Source organism: Myotis myotis, unplaced genomic scaffold (assembly GCF_014108235.1).
Source record: "Myotis myotis isolate mMyoMyo1 unplaced genomic scaffold, mMyoMyo1.p scaffold_m19_p_6, whole genome shotgun sequence".
In the NCBI taxonomy this organism is placed as follows: domain Eukaryota; kingdom Metazoa; phylum Chordata; class Mammalia; order Chiroptera; family Vespertilionidae; genus Myotis; species Myotis myotis.
In genome coordinates this window covers 78,277,962-78,290,144 of record NW_023416368.1, presented here as the reverse complement: position 1 = coordinate 78,290,144, position 12,183 = coordinate 78,277,962, and the positions used below count along the sequence as shown (strand labels likewise).

The 12,183-nt window shown below is 62.2% G+C and overlaps 2 protein-coding genes across 6 annotated transcripts in view; one reads left to right on the top strand and one right to left on the bottom strand.

The window, feature by feature from the left end:
- The window catches only part of STK11 (serine/threonine kinase 11), an 18,918-nt gene extending 17,882 nt beyond the window's left edge, over positions 1-1,036 (top strand). For both annotated transcript variants that reach the window (XM_036315645.1, XM_036315643.1), the window contains one exon: positions 26-1,036. The gene's annotated coding sequence lies outside the window, so the exon portion shown is untranslated. The remainder of the gene's footprint in view (positions 1-25) is intronic.
- On the bottom strand, positions 524-12,183 carry LOC118659343 (CACN subunit beta associated regulatory protein). 4 transcript variants are annotated; one of them, XM_036315634.1, is made up of 10 exons: positions 9,617-12,182; positions 7,775-7,885; positions 7,552-7,691; positions 7,340-7,404; positions 6,854-6,998; positions 6,477-6,648; positions 6,113-6,250; positions 5,402-5,612; positions 3,764-3,947; positions 524-2,867 (listed from the first exon to the last, which is right to left on the bottom strand). In XM_036315634.1, the coding sequence occupies exons 2-10, from the start codon at positions 7,865-7,867 to the stop codon at positions 1,814-1,816; spliced, it is 2,202 nt and encodes a 733-aa protein (XP_036171527.1). In that variant the 5' UTR covers positions 7,868-7,885; positions 9,617-12,182; the 3' UTR covers positions 524-1,813. The 4 variants fall into 4 exon arrangements, with proteins under 4 accessions (XP_036171527.1, XP_036171530.1, XP_036171532.1 ...); XM_036315637.1 differs by lacking the exon at positions 6,113-6,250 and having other exon boundaries at positions 9,617-12,183; XM_036315639.1 differs by lacking the exons at positions 7,775-7,885; positions 9,617-12,182 and having other exon boundaries at positions 6,854-7,229; positions 7,552-7,629.

Sequence of the window (12,183 nt, the reverse complement as noted above, 5' to 3'; positions counted from 1 at the left end):
TGATACACCTTCCGTCCATCTGCAGCCCGTCTCAGAGAGCCCTGGCCAAGTGCCATGGCCCAGGTCCTCTTCAGTCTTCCCAACGACTGCTGGCTCACCGCTGACCACACAGGAAGGCCACCGCCACACCCTTCGTACTGACTGCCCCTCAGGAAGCTGGGGGGGGGAGTTCTGAAGGGCTGTTGCTGGGGACAGCAGAGACTGGGGTCTGTTCCCCCTCCCCCATCGTGGGCAGTGGATACAACCTCCTGTTAACTTTGCAATCCTGTGCTAGGCCCCTTTCCTGGCCAAGGGAGGGTGAGGCCAGGCCATGGGCCCTGCACAGACCTCGCCGTGCACTTTACGTTTAGACTACTGGTTCTCACCGACTTTTCTTTACTTTGCTACATGTTAGCACCTCCCATATATAGTAATGTGTTCAAACAAACTGCAGCCCATCGGGGTGAACGGGCCTGCCCACCGAGACGCATGCCCAGTGCCCGTGGGAGCCAAGTGGCTGCCTTTTGGTTGTTTGGTTGGTTCCTTTTTTTTTTTTTTCTAAGAAAAAATAAAACAGGTCAATTTGAGCTGTGGTTGTGAGGGGTGTTTGGGAATTGTCGGGTGGCAGGACGTGCTATCAGGTGGGTTATCTGAGTCTGTACCTGGGGCCCCCTATGGACCCTAGAGTGCATGGGCTGGCCTCTGTCTTCAGGTCTTGCTGACAGACTGGGGGCCTGCCTTTGGCCACACTGGCCCTCTATGCTCTCCAAAGCCCAACACACCCTTTGGCTTAGCTCCTGGGCCTACAGCTCCACAGTGCCGGGGCCAAGTGTGACTGCAGGACCCTGACCCTATCCCCCAACACCTCTGAACCTAGATTCCCAGAGAAAACCCAGAGCAAGCAAGAGTATGCAGTAAATATTTATAATCAACCATGAAAACAACAAGAAACTCCATCACTGTATGGTACACAGACTGCAGGAAGCTTTGAGGGATGGGGCGGGGTGGCTCAGCTGCCCCATCTTTTGGCAATAAATAAAGCTTGGGAAACTTGAAACCTTGGCCGATTGGGTTTTGTGTAAGTCTCAAAACACTAATGAGTCTTGGGGCTCTTTGGATGTGTGGCTGTGGGGCTGGCAGGCCACTCACATGGGGAGGGCAGTTGCAGACCCCTGGAGGGCAGAGGGAGGAGTCTTCCAGGGCTGGGGCAGCAGCAGCGGTGGGCGTGGTTATTGCTTGGAGGAGGCTTGGACTGCAGTGAACTCAGGGAACACACGCCCCAGTGAGGTAACGGCTTTGGGGAATTGGCAGCCATGCCAGTGCACTCTTCACCCGTCCTCAGCAACCTGAAGTCCATGTTCCAGCGGGCTTGACGCATGCGCCCTGGCATGGACTCTGCAGCTGCACACCAAATATGCCTAGAAGCTCAGTTGGCCCTGGGAGGGGCGCTCTGCACATGCACCTAACACAGTCCAGCTGCACTGTCCCTCTTGGATGCAGTTAAGACCTATCCTTCCAACGAAAGCCCTACCACCATCCAGAGGCTATACTGGGGTAAGGACGTGTGACTGTTCCTCAGGAGCACAGATTAGAATACGCCTGGCTCCCTCCAGATAAGCCAGGGTGCTTGTGCCTTGGAATGACGCGAGAACCAGCTTAGTGACTGGAGGGAGCTATGCACAGGCGCACTGCGGCAGCGTGGAGCCAGGGGCAGTACGCTTGTGCCTTAGAACCCGTGGTCTCAGCGCACACGCATCAGGTCCTCACGCCACTGGTAGGAACGGCTGTAGAGGCCTTGTGCACGCAATAGGAAATGGAGAATGGGTCAAGGGGCTTAGGCTGGACTGTGGTCCGGGGACGTGGGTGCTGCGGTGGCAGTGGCCAGCGTGGGGGCTGCGGCAATGGGCTGGGTGAGGTGTGGCAATAAGAGTCTGTCCTCGAGGCCAGTTGCCAGCTTGTCCAGCAGTGCCCCTGAGGGTTGGGCACACAGGCCTGATCCTGGGCACCCACCGCCAGGCTCCTCTTCGATGGCAGGGATGGTGGGCGCTGGAGGGCCGGCGGGGTCTTCGCCTGTACGGCTGTCGGTTGGGCAGTCGACGCTGTCCCCACGGCGCAGAGGCGCGCGCGCGGGGCGGGGTTCCGGCCCAGGCGGTGCAGACGGCGCAGTGCGCTCGCCTGGGTCACTGTGCTGCCGACCGCGCTGCTGCCACTGCTTGCGCATGTGGGTGTGTGGGTGCGCACGAGCTCGATGGCGGGCAGTGCTGGGCGGGGCGTCGTCAAAGTGTGGGTCGTGGCGCAGGAACTCATGGAAAAGCGCATCAGTCTTCTCATCCACACTGTAGTCCCGTCGTGGTGTGCGGCGGGGCCAGGCGCGCGGGCTGCGAGGCCAGGGGAACTCCTCTGCTGGTGTCCCATCAAAGCTGCCCCCCACGGTAGTTGGATGGCCCACGCTAGAGAAGGAGTGCTTCTCGGGCCCACTGGGAGGCCCATCGTCGCCCGTGCTGCGCCCCTCGATGCTGGCATAGCCACTATCCATCTGCAGCAGCTTGCGCGGTCCTCCCACCTCACTGTCCGAAGGCCGCAGCGTGGGTGGCGGTGAGGGCGGTGGGAAGGCGGGCGCTGTGCCCCCTGAGCCAGAGCTGTCGCCGCTGCGCACCGAGTCGCGGTCATTGCTGCTGTGGTCTGAGGCGGTGGCCGCGTGCAGCTCAAGCGAGGCACGGAGGCTCCAGATGTCGCGGTAGATGGTCTGGGTGTGCTCCAGCCCCGCATCCCGCTCACTGTCTGACTCCTGCTGCTGGTCAGGCCCCGCACCACCTATGCTGCGCTCCCAGGGGGGCTCGGGGTTCACTCTTCCCGCGGCGCCTGCCTCCTCCTCCTCCACCTCTAGCCTGCAAGCCAGGCGCAACAGTCAGAGGGCTCCCCCATGCCCTCCCCGGCCACCCTGTTCGGTCAGGGAGGGTGGGCACGGATGGGGCCTCTCCACCTTGGCCAGGCTCTGTAGAAGGTGAGTTTTTTAAAATGCTGTCTCCTTTGCATGGGGATGCTTTTTTGATAAACCCTGAGCTCTCCTGGAGCCTGCTTTTCAAGCAGGTGTCTTATACAATGTGACCTAAACATCTGTGGGCACTGCAGGTGGTTGGCTCCTCACCCAGAGTGATGCTTTCCTACAAGCCACCTTCTTCCTAACATCGTAATTCTGGGGCAGTGGGGCGGGACTAAGCAGATGGAGGTCCCCTACCTCCGGGTGACTGAATATGCCACTTAGCACCCTCCCACAATCTTGGATTGATAAGAAATGGAGGACGATACACAATCCATTGTATAGGAACCCTACCCCGTCCCTGGATCTCCACATGTCACTGACATGGGCCCAGAGCTCCGGGATAGCTGCCCGTGGGCTGTGTGTGGAGGTGGGGTCCTGCTGGAAGATGTGGTCAGGACAGTTTTTGAGAAGGAACCTGAGCAGGTGGGAGGGGGCCCCTCAGACCGAGAACTCCACCGGGGACTCCCAGAAGCCCTGCCTGAGTAGGCATTTAGTCCTGGGGACCCTCCCCTGGGCTCTTACCCAGTCTCCCCCTGCTCCCCTCCTCCAGCCCACAGTCCCTGCTGGAGAGGGGGCCCTAGCGGGGCAGCCTCCAGGAGGAGCAGTGGCACCACAGGGAACTGACTGCCCGTCTGCCCTGCAGACAGGGTGGGGAATGCACTCCCTTGGCTACCTATGGGTGACTGGGTAGGGCAGGGGCCCACAGGCGCACCCCTAGCACCTTTATCTACTGAAAAATACCTGCCGAGAGCGGGGGACGGGCTGGTGGGGCTGGCCAGAAAGGGGCAGGGGGGCGGGAAGGTCATAGCAGCGCCTGTGCTGGCAATGTACTGGATGAAGTCCGTGTGAGGGGTGTCCCCCTCCTCCTGCTCCATGCTCTCGCTGGCTGCTCGCTGTCGCTGGAAGTGATGCCGCTTGGGGGAGCCTGTGCAGAGGGAGGCACATCAGCCTGCCTGGGCCCCTCCCAGCATGGCACCCCACCCCCATCCCCAGGCCTGAAGGCAGGAGCCTGGACCAGGTCAGCATGCACCGTGCTGTGCAGGTGTGAGTTTTGTCAAGGCAGCAGCAGTTCCCTGAGCATCCAGGGAAGACAGGTGTGGCTACAGCGGGGATTTTAACTGGCCTCCTAGTGGCAGGCACAGCTGGGCTAAGACACAGATGTGGGAAGGAGTGGATTGTAAAGCACAGGTTGGGGGGATAAGGGAAGAGGTGAAGCCCTCTCCTGCCAGCCTCACCCCTGCCCATAGGCCACCCTCCCATAGAGGCCTGGAAGAAGCTTCAGCGGTAAAGTCACAGGGGTGGGGAGGATAGTCACCTAGCAAATAGGTAGGTTCTGGATGGTTCTGCACCTGAATTTGACTATAGTCACCCTCAGGAATCACAGAATGCCTCTGGGCTCAGGGTGCAAGATAGGCCCTCCCGCCCTGGCCAGGAGCACCTAGGCCACGACTCACCCTCCCCTCTCTGATGTTGGCTGGAGCCAGGCCCCAACAAGGAGGCTGGCACTGTCACTAGCCTCGTACCTTCTCTCTCTCTCTCTGACACTGTTTGTCCCCTCTCCCACCTCCTCCCCCGGGCGGCAAGCACATGCATGGCCTTGCCCGGCCCACTAAGTTCCTCTGTGCAGGGCTGGTTACCGCTGTCAGTGCCCACCTTCCCATGCCCGTACAACCCTGCCTTGGACTGAAGGTAAAGAAGCCCTATATCCAGGACCCCACATGCCTCTGGGTCTGCAGGATTAAAGGGGTGGCCAATTGGGCCCCTCACCTGTTGTAAATAAGTTTTGGGTTTTTTTTGTTAATCCTCACCTGAGGATATATTTTCCATTGATATTTTAGAGAAAGGGAGGGAGGTGGGGGTAGACACACACACACACACACACACACGCACACACACATCAATGTGAGAAAGACATCGATTTGGTTGCCTCCTGCAGGCGCCCCAACCAGGGCAAGGGAACAAACCTGCAGCCCAGGTGCATGCCCTTGACAGGGAATCGAACCCACAACCCTTCGGTCTCAGGCTGACGCTCTAACCACTGAGAAACACCAGCCAGGGCTGTACATAAGTTTTATTGGCACACAGCCACACTTGTTTCCACGCCATTTACTGCTGCTTGCCCACCACCACTGTAGACAGACTGACTGCAAAACCAAAAACGCTACCACCTGGGGCCCCAGAGAAGCTCAGTGCATGGCCCCGGGCCCCCTCCTGACCAACTCTGAGACCTTGGACAGAGCATCTATTGGCCAGCATTGGGCAGGAAATGGAGACCCCTCTCAGGAGCAGAGATCCCACCCTGGGTTCTGAGCCTCCCACTCTATGGCTGCCTGGGGCAGGGCCCCTGGCCCTTACTCCCCACCAGGGGCCACAGCTCACCTCTTGTGTCCAGACTTGATGCCCGCTGGCTGGGCTCCAGCTTCCATTTCTTGACCTTGAAGTAGGGGCTGGCCCCATCCAAACTGGCATGGCGCCTCAGGCGGGTGAAGAACTGCAGGACTGGGCCTGCCCCAGAGCCTGGGCCTGCCTCCCGGGGCCCCGCAGAGGCCCCCAGCCCACCAGACTTGGTGCTCCTGGCAGCAGCATCCAGCTGGAAGGGAAGAGGGATGCTCTCAGGCAGTCCCTTCCCCACTGTTCCCCACCTGCTACTCAGCCCAGGCTAAGTACCAAGGGGGGGGCAGGGAGCTCTTTCCTCCCGCCTGATGCTGCCCAAAGGTTTCCCAGGGGCTCAGCCAGGTGTTGGTCAGCTCTGTCCTTCCCAGCCCTGGACAGAGGGGTCCGAGTAAATGCCTGGGAGTGCTTACCCTGGGGCTTGAACTGGGTCCTGACCACACCCTGCCCAGCTGCCCGAGTGCCTGGTGCACGTGTGAGCATACTCAGGTTCAAAATGGCTGTGCATGTCCTGGGTACGACCCACCCCGCAGGGCTCATGCCCATGGGCAGCTCCCCCAGTTCACAGGAGCCCACTTGTGTGCTGTGGCCCATTCAGGGACCAGGCTGGGGCAAGGAGAGCTGTGGAGGTGGGAGGCCACAGGCAGACCTGTCTTGGAACAGGACAGGGTGAGACAAGGGACACATGGGAGCCCTCACCGAGGTGCCTTCCCCGGAGTCACTGGATGAGGAGGAGCTGATCTCGAAGTCAGCAGGGCCCGTGGAAGGGTTGTAGGGGTCACCTGGCAAGGCGGAGCTGGGGCCCACGGAGCGGCCAGTGAGGGCCTTCCCCGGGGGCTGTGGGACAGAGCCGGGTGGAGGAGGAAGCAGTGACAGGTCAAAGAGCACTGGTGGGTGAGGGGGTGTGCTGGGCCCAGCCACCCTCTATGCATCCAGCCAGCCCCACTCCCCATCCTGAGATAAGGGGGTCGGCCCAGAGAGTGGGAAAGGTGCCACCTGCCAGGTGAGGGTAGGGATCCCTCCCACCAAGTCCAAGTCCGGTTACCAACCCCTCCGTACTCACCTGGAATATGGCAAGGCTGGCCTTGGGAGGCACTGAGGGGTGAGGCATGGCGGTTGCACTGGCTTCACTGGAGTCACACTCATGGATGGTGACAATCTTCAGGGGCGGCAGGTGCAGGTGGGTGAGCCGAGCGTTCTTCAGGTGGTGGAAGTCCCCTTCTGTCAGGGTATACCTGTGCCAAGCATATCCACCCATCACAGAGCAGCCCATCCCTGTGCTCAGCCCCACCCCACGCAGGCCAGGTATCCCCAGCCCACAATCTGCTGTTCCCCAGCCCCATCGTCCACCCTGCTGGGTCTGCGGAGAGCACAGCATGAATGACCACCCAGCTCAGTACTGAGGCTATGCTCCAGCCCTGAGGGTGCTGATCCCCTTACCTTCGGCCCTTGTCCTGCGCCTTGCGGCTCTGCTCAAACAGGGCTGCCTCATTGAAGGACACGCGGCGGCCGGTAGAGCTGGTGGACAGGAAGCGCTCGGTCTCTGCATCCTGGCCCTCGAGGTCCTCCCCCCTCAATTCAGGGTCTGCGAGGAGAGCCAAGAGAGGGTGGGCCCCGGGTGGGCCGCACCTCGTGCCGGCAGACTGTAGGCGGAGGGGAGGGAGCGAGGGGGCCAACTGACCACCAGGGATGGACAGGGAGGTGGGCGGGCACTCGCTCATCCGCTCACACACCCACTCACTCAGCACGCGCCTGTGAGCACCTACGCGTGGGCTTTAAGGAAACAGAGACGAGTCGGAATCGAGCTTCGCCCAGTCTGGTGGGGGAGACAGACAGACACAGAAGGTCAGGAGGCCTGAGAGGGAAGGCCGAGGAGTGGACAAGGGGCGGGGCCTGGGCAGGGGTGGGGCCTGGGCAGCACCTCACCTTGGACTGGGTGGGTGCTAGTGTCCAGGTAGGTGGTGGTTGTCTTCTCTGCCTCCTCCGTGGCTCTGGGGCAAGACAACAGGAGAGCAAGGTGGCCAGGGTCCCTGCACAGGTATGGTGCACCTGCTCCCCACTAGCCAGCTGTCAGAGGCACTTGCCTGGCCCCAGGACCCCCAGGCCTCCCAGAAAGCAGCAGGTTGATTGGCACGAACCTGTTGAAGCGCTCGTGGACTTCCCAGCAGCGCCTGCACAGGAGCAACACACCAGACAGCACCACGAGGGTTCCCCCGACAAAGAGCGACATCACCACCACCACCAGCATATAGTTGTCCAAGACGGGGTCAGGCTCCGCCTGTAGGGGAGCAGGGGTCAGGTCCTACCTGGACTCTGGTGGGCCAGGCCTGTCCATCTCTCCTTCCCCACCCCCTCACTCACAGTGGGGCGGCCTGTGGTATTGTCCCACGTCGTGGTCAGGGTGGCCGTGGTGGCGGTGGTGGCAGTCATGGCCATGGTGGCGGTGGGCTGCATTTTGAGGTGAGAAGGACCCTAGGGGAGGGGCGCTGCTCAGCTCCAGCTCCCAGTACCTGCCCCCTCACTCATCCCAGGGAGTCAGAGCAGCAGCCCACATAGGGCAGTGACTCACAGGGAGGTGGGGGAACCCCACACAACTCCCGCCCCCTCAGATCAGTGCCCAGCAGGGACCTCCATCTCCCAATCTTTAAGATGAGGTCAAACGCCTCCCCAGCTGGTGGGGCCGGACTGGCAAGGTAGCACTGCTTAGGAGTCCTGTCCAGGAAAGGGCAAGCATCCTGGGAGAATGGAGACACCGAGACTGTCAGCTCCACCTCCTTGTCCGCCGCCCATAGAGACTATAGGGCCCTGCCTGCCCCGTCAGGAGACTGCAGCTTCCGAAGGCTGGCCCAGGCTGGAGGGACAAGGAGTCCACCATGGGGAGCGGGAAGGAGTTGCTGAGCACGGGTCTCCAGGGTCCTGACTCGGGAGGTAAAGGCCCCCTTCCACGGAGCACTAGTGGGAGTGAAAAGGCCAAAGGCGCATCTGTTCCCAGCCCTGAAGAATTTGGTTCCCATGGCGACTGAGCGAGCAGGCTGAGCTGGGGGGGGAGGGCGGGGGGGGCGAGTTTGCCAGGGAGCACTGGGGAGGGGAGGGGCGGGGCGTGAGAGGGAGGCCTCCTGCAGGGGCGACTCCTGCGGGCCCTGGGCAGCAAAATGGCTGCTGTGCGCCTCCTCGCGCGCCGGTGCCCAGCCCGAGGTCGGGCTCTTCCGCCGGCAGCCTCTCCCAGCGCAGGCTGGCGAGTCTCCACGCCAGCTTTACGCTTGGGGAAACTGAGGCCGGGGCGGGGCCCGGCACTCGGGAACGGGGCTGTCCAGACACTGCACCTGACCCTCCTCCTTGCGGGAGGACTAGGACGCGCTCTGGAATCTCAGGGAACAGAGTTCGGGGCCCGAGGGCCAGCAGCAGTCGGCTAGGCGCCCGCGCGGTCCCTCCCCAGAGGAATGGGAATGCCTGTGCACAGGCTCCAGAGTCCCCAACACTTTCGGGTTTTGATCCCACGAGGAGAAACTGAGGCCCAGGAAAGGGGAGGGTGCTGACGAAAGCCAGGTGTCCTCGGCGCTCGGGTCAGAGTCTGGCCGCGGCTCCCCGGGCTACTTGGGGGTAAGGCGCGCATAAATGTAGGTTGAGAAATGAGTTCAGGCGGGAGGGGGAGGGGACAGAGACGCATGGACATGACAAGACGAGGGAAGATGGCAGGAGGCGGAGGAAGAAGAGCGGTGGATTCTCGGGGGTAGGCGGGAACAGGCGCGGCGGGTGGAGGTTCCCCACAGGCCAGACCGTGAGGTCCAGGCGGGCCTCGGCTCCCCCAATTCGCTGGCCTCTGCGCCTAACCCCGCGCTCACATCCGGCCCCGGCGGCGGGGATGTCGAGGGAGGACAGGCAGAGCGAGGCTCCAGGTACATCAACCTCGGGCTGAGCCAGGAGGCGGAAGCGCCCTCGCCCTCGCCGGATCTCCCAGGGGGAAACTGAGGCCGGGGGAGGGCGCGGGAGAGGGTCCCTCTTCAGGCCGCCCAAGGCGCGGTGCAGAGCTCCGCGGGTCGGCTCCCACGCCCGCCCCGATCCTCCGCTCCCTCCCTCGGGCCTCGCCGGGAATAGACAGTGGTCCTGAGCCAGGGCGGGCCCAGGAGCCGGCGCGATCCTGGGCTCCGCGGTCACGGCCCGCCTCCCGCTCGCCCGGTGCAGCCCCGGGCCCGCCGCGCCTACCTCAGTCTCGGGGCGCACGGCCCATGGGCGGCGGGCGGGCGGCTTCGCGGCGCTCCCGGCGGGCTCCGGCGCCCGGTGGCCGCGGAGAAGGAGGAGAATTTATGAATGGAGAGCCCGGTGCGCGGGGGAGGCAGGCGAGAGAGGAGGGACCGCTCACGTGACCGCGTTGGCCAGAAGCCCGCTCCCACCCGCTGGGTGCCGCCGGGTCGTGGCCGGCAGCCCCCACCGCGCTCGCCGCTGCGTTTAGCTCGGTCCGCACTGGCCACCGCCTCCCCTTCCCTTCCGGCGCGGGCGGGGGGCGGAGCTTGCGCTCCCGGTTGCCCCCTCCCCAGGCGGAGCCGCCCTCTCCCGCGGCCGCTGATCTCCGCCCCCACGCCCTGCAGCACGACTTCTCGACCCCTCCCTGAGTCCTGAAAGGCGGGGTGGGGGCGTGCTGAGATGCACGACTCCCCACAACCCGGGATACTGGGGTGCATAGACTCCCCCTCCTTACCTTCCCCGAGTCGGGGGTCCCCCAAGGGACACAGCCCGGAGGTTTCGCTGTCCTCCCTTTGTTTCCGTGTGAGGGCAGCACTGTCAGGGGTCTCCGTGCGCCCTGCCTTGTCGGGACCAACAAAGATCATAGAACACAGCCTGTCCTGAGTGCCACCAGGGCCTGCCCAGCGCCGGTGACATCAGAACTACCCTGCAGAACCCCCACACCTGGCAAACCCGAAAGCTGCTCCCCCTTTTCTCTTTCCGAAAAATCATGCCTTCTAGATGCTCAGGCCACCATTCTGTCATCCTCCCTGTCCTGGCTCCATCCCAGCCACCCCCCATCACGACACCCCGTCTCCATAGAAAGCCCACACTGCTCGGTGATGCCCAAGTTCAGGCTCCAGGCATTTGCACTCACAGGTGCGAGGCAAGACCCCCCTCCCAGCTCAGCCGCAAGAAGCCTTCCTCACCCCTTCAATACTTCCCAACAGCAAAGCCTCCATGCCTCTCCTCTTGGCTGTCTGCTAACATAGCAACCACCACTTTACACTCCTGTGCCCTGCTTGCTGCTGGTTGTTCTCGCTGTGGACCTCTACCTTACTAGCGCCAGTGGGTTGTGTCCCTGCTCAACCGTGCCCCGACTTCAGATGAGCTCCAAGAGCAGGAGCTCACTCAGGGCTGAGTCCCCAGGGCTGGTACCCAGGAGGGAACAGCTTACTAACTGGATGAAAGGGTGATACCACTACAGGAGAGCAAGGGGCAGCCACGTAGATCAATACCAAGGAAAGCTGGCTCCAGGTGAGGAGGGATGGCATGTGCAAAGGCCCTGAGGTGGAAAAGTGTGTTTGCAGAAGATCCGTATGTTTGAGGAAGCAGGGGAAACCATCTCGTGGTTCCTAGTAGGGGAATAACATGGTCCCTCTGGCTGTGTGTGTGGAGAAGGGCTCAGTGGTGAGGCTAGGGAAGGAGGCTGGGACCATCCAAACGAATGACGGTGGCCACAGGGGCCAAGCTGAGCGGACGGGCCTTGTCAATGGGTCTATTAGGGTATTCCAGGATAACCCCAGGTGTGGGACCTGAGTTACAGGGGGTGCCTTTCCCCATGGGCCACGCTGGAATAGGGATTGAAAAGTCTTCCAGTGCATGGGTAGGAGCAGCGCATTAGGTAGACGAAGCCTCCCTATGGGGCCTGGGTGTCCAGGAGAGGTAGGGCTACACACATGACGCACCGCACCCCTAGACATGTGAGTAGGGCTTCCCAAAGCACACGTTACCCCGTCCCCCCCCCAAAAAAAAAACCCGGAGGGGGTTTTCGGCCTGGATGCTGGGAGGCAGGGGCGCAGCCACAGCGCCAGCCCGAACACTGCTGGACGCTAGGACTCATGCAACCCCTGAGACCGGGGAGCCTCTGCAGCAGGTGCCTCTGGCCCAGGTGTGACACCCCTGTGTCTTGCATCCCTCAGCTCCACAGCAAAGACTCTTAGAGCTCAGCCCGGACTCCACGTTTTCCCAGAGCCCAAGGTGGGGGGTGGGAGGCTCGGCCCTGTTCCCCGACCTGCCTGCACGATCGCGGGGGCGGAGCGGTGACGTCAGCGCCGCAAGCGAGGCTGCGCAGGCCGCGGTGACGTCAGCGGAGCCCCCGGCCTACCGCACACGCGCCAGTGCGTCAGCGGCTTGCGGGGGCGACGGTCGGGCGGGGCCGCGACGACAGCATCTCCGGACACGGGGGCGCCGTCTCGTGGCGCTCGCAGGGATTGCAGCCAAGCCGTGCTCGCATCCCTGGCGCTGGCTTGCACTGGACTCTCAGCCTGAGGATGCTGTTTCCGGGATTTCTGCCTCAGTTTCAGCCTGACTCATCACCGCCCCACACAGTCTTTTGCTCCTTTAAAAAAATTATTTGTTTTCTTCTAACGTTGAACGTCTGTAAAACGCCCCCGACCCCCACACCAGAGGTAGAATCGTGGTATTTCTCTAATGTCTCAGCTCCTGGCATTCAATTAGCGCTCCCTAAATCTTGAATTCAACTTGTGTCTCCTCCGCGTAGGCTTTTGATCCTCCGCATGCAGAACCTTGTAACCGTCGTCTCCACC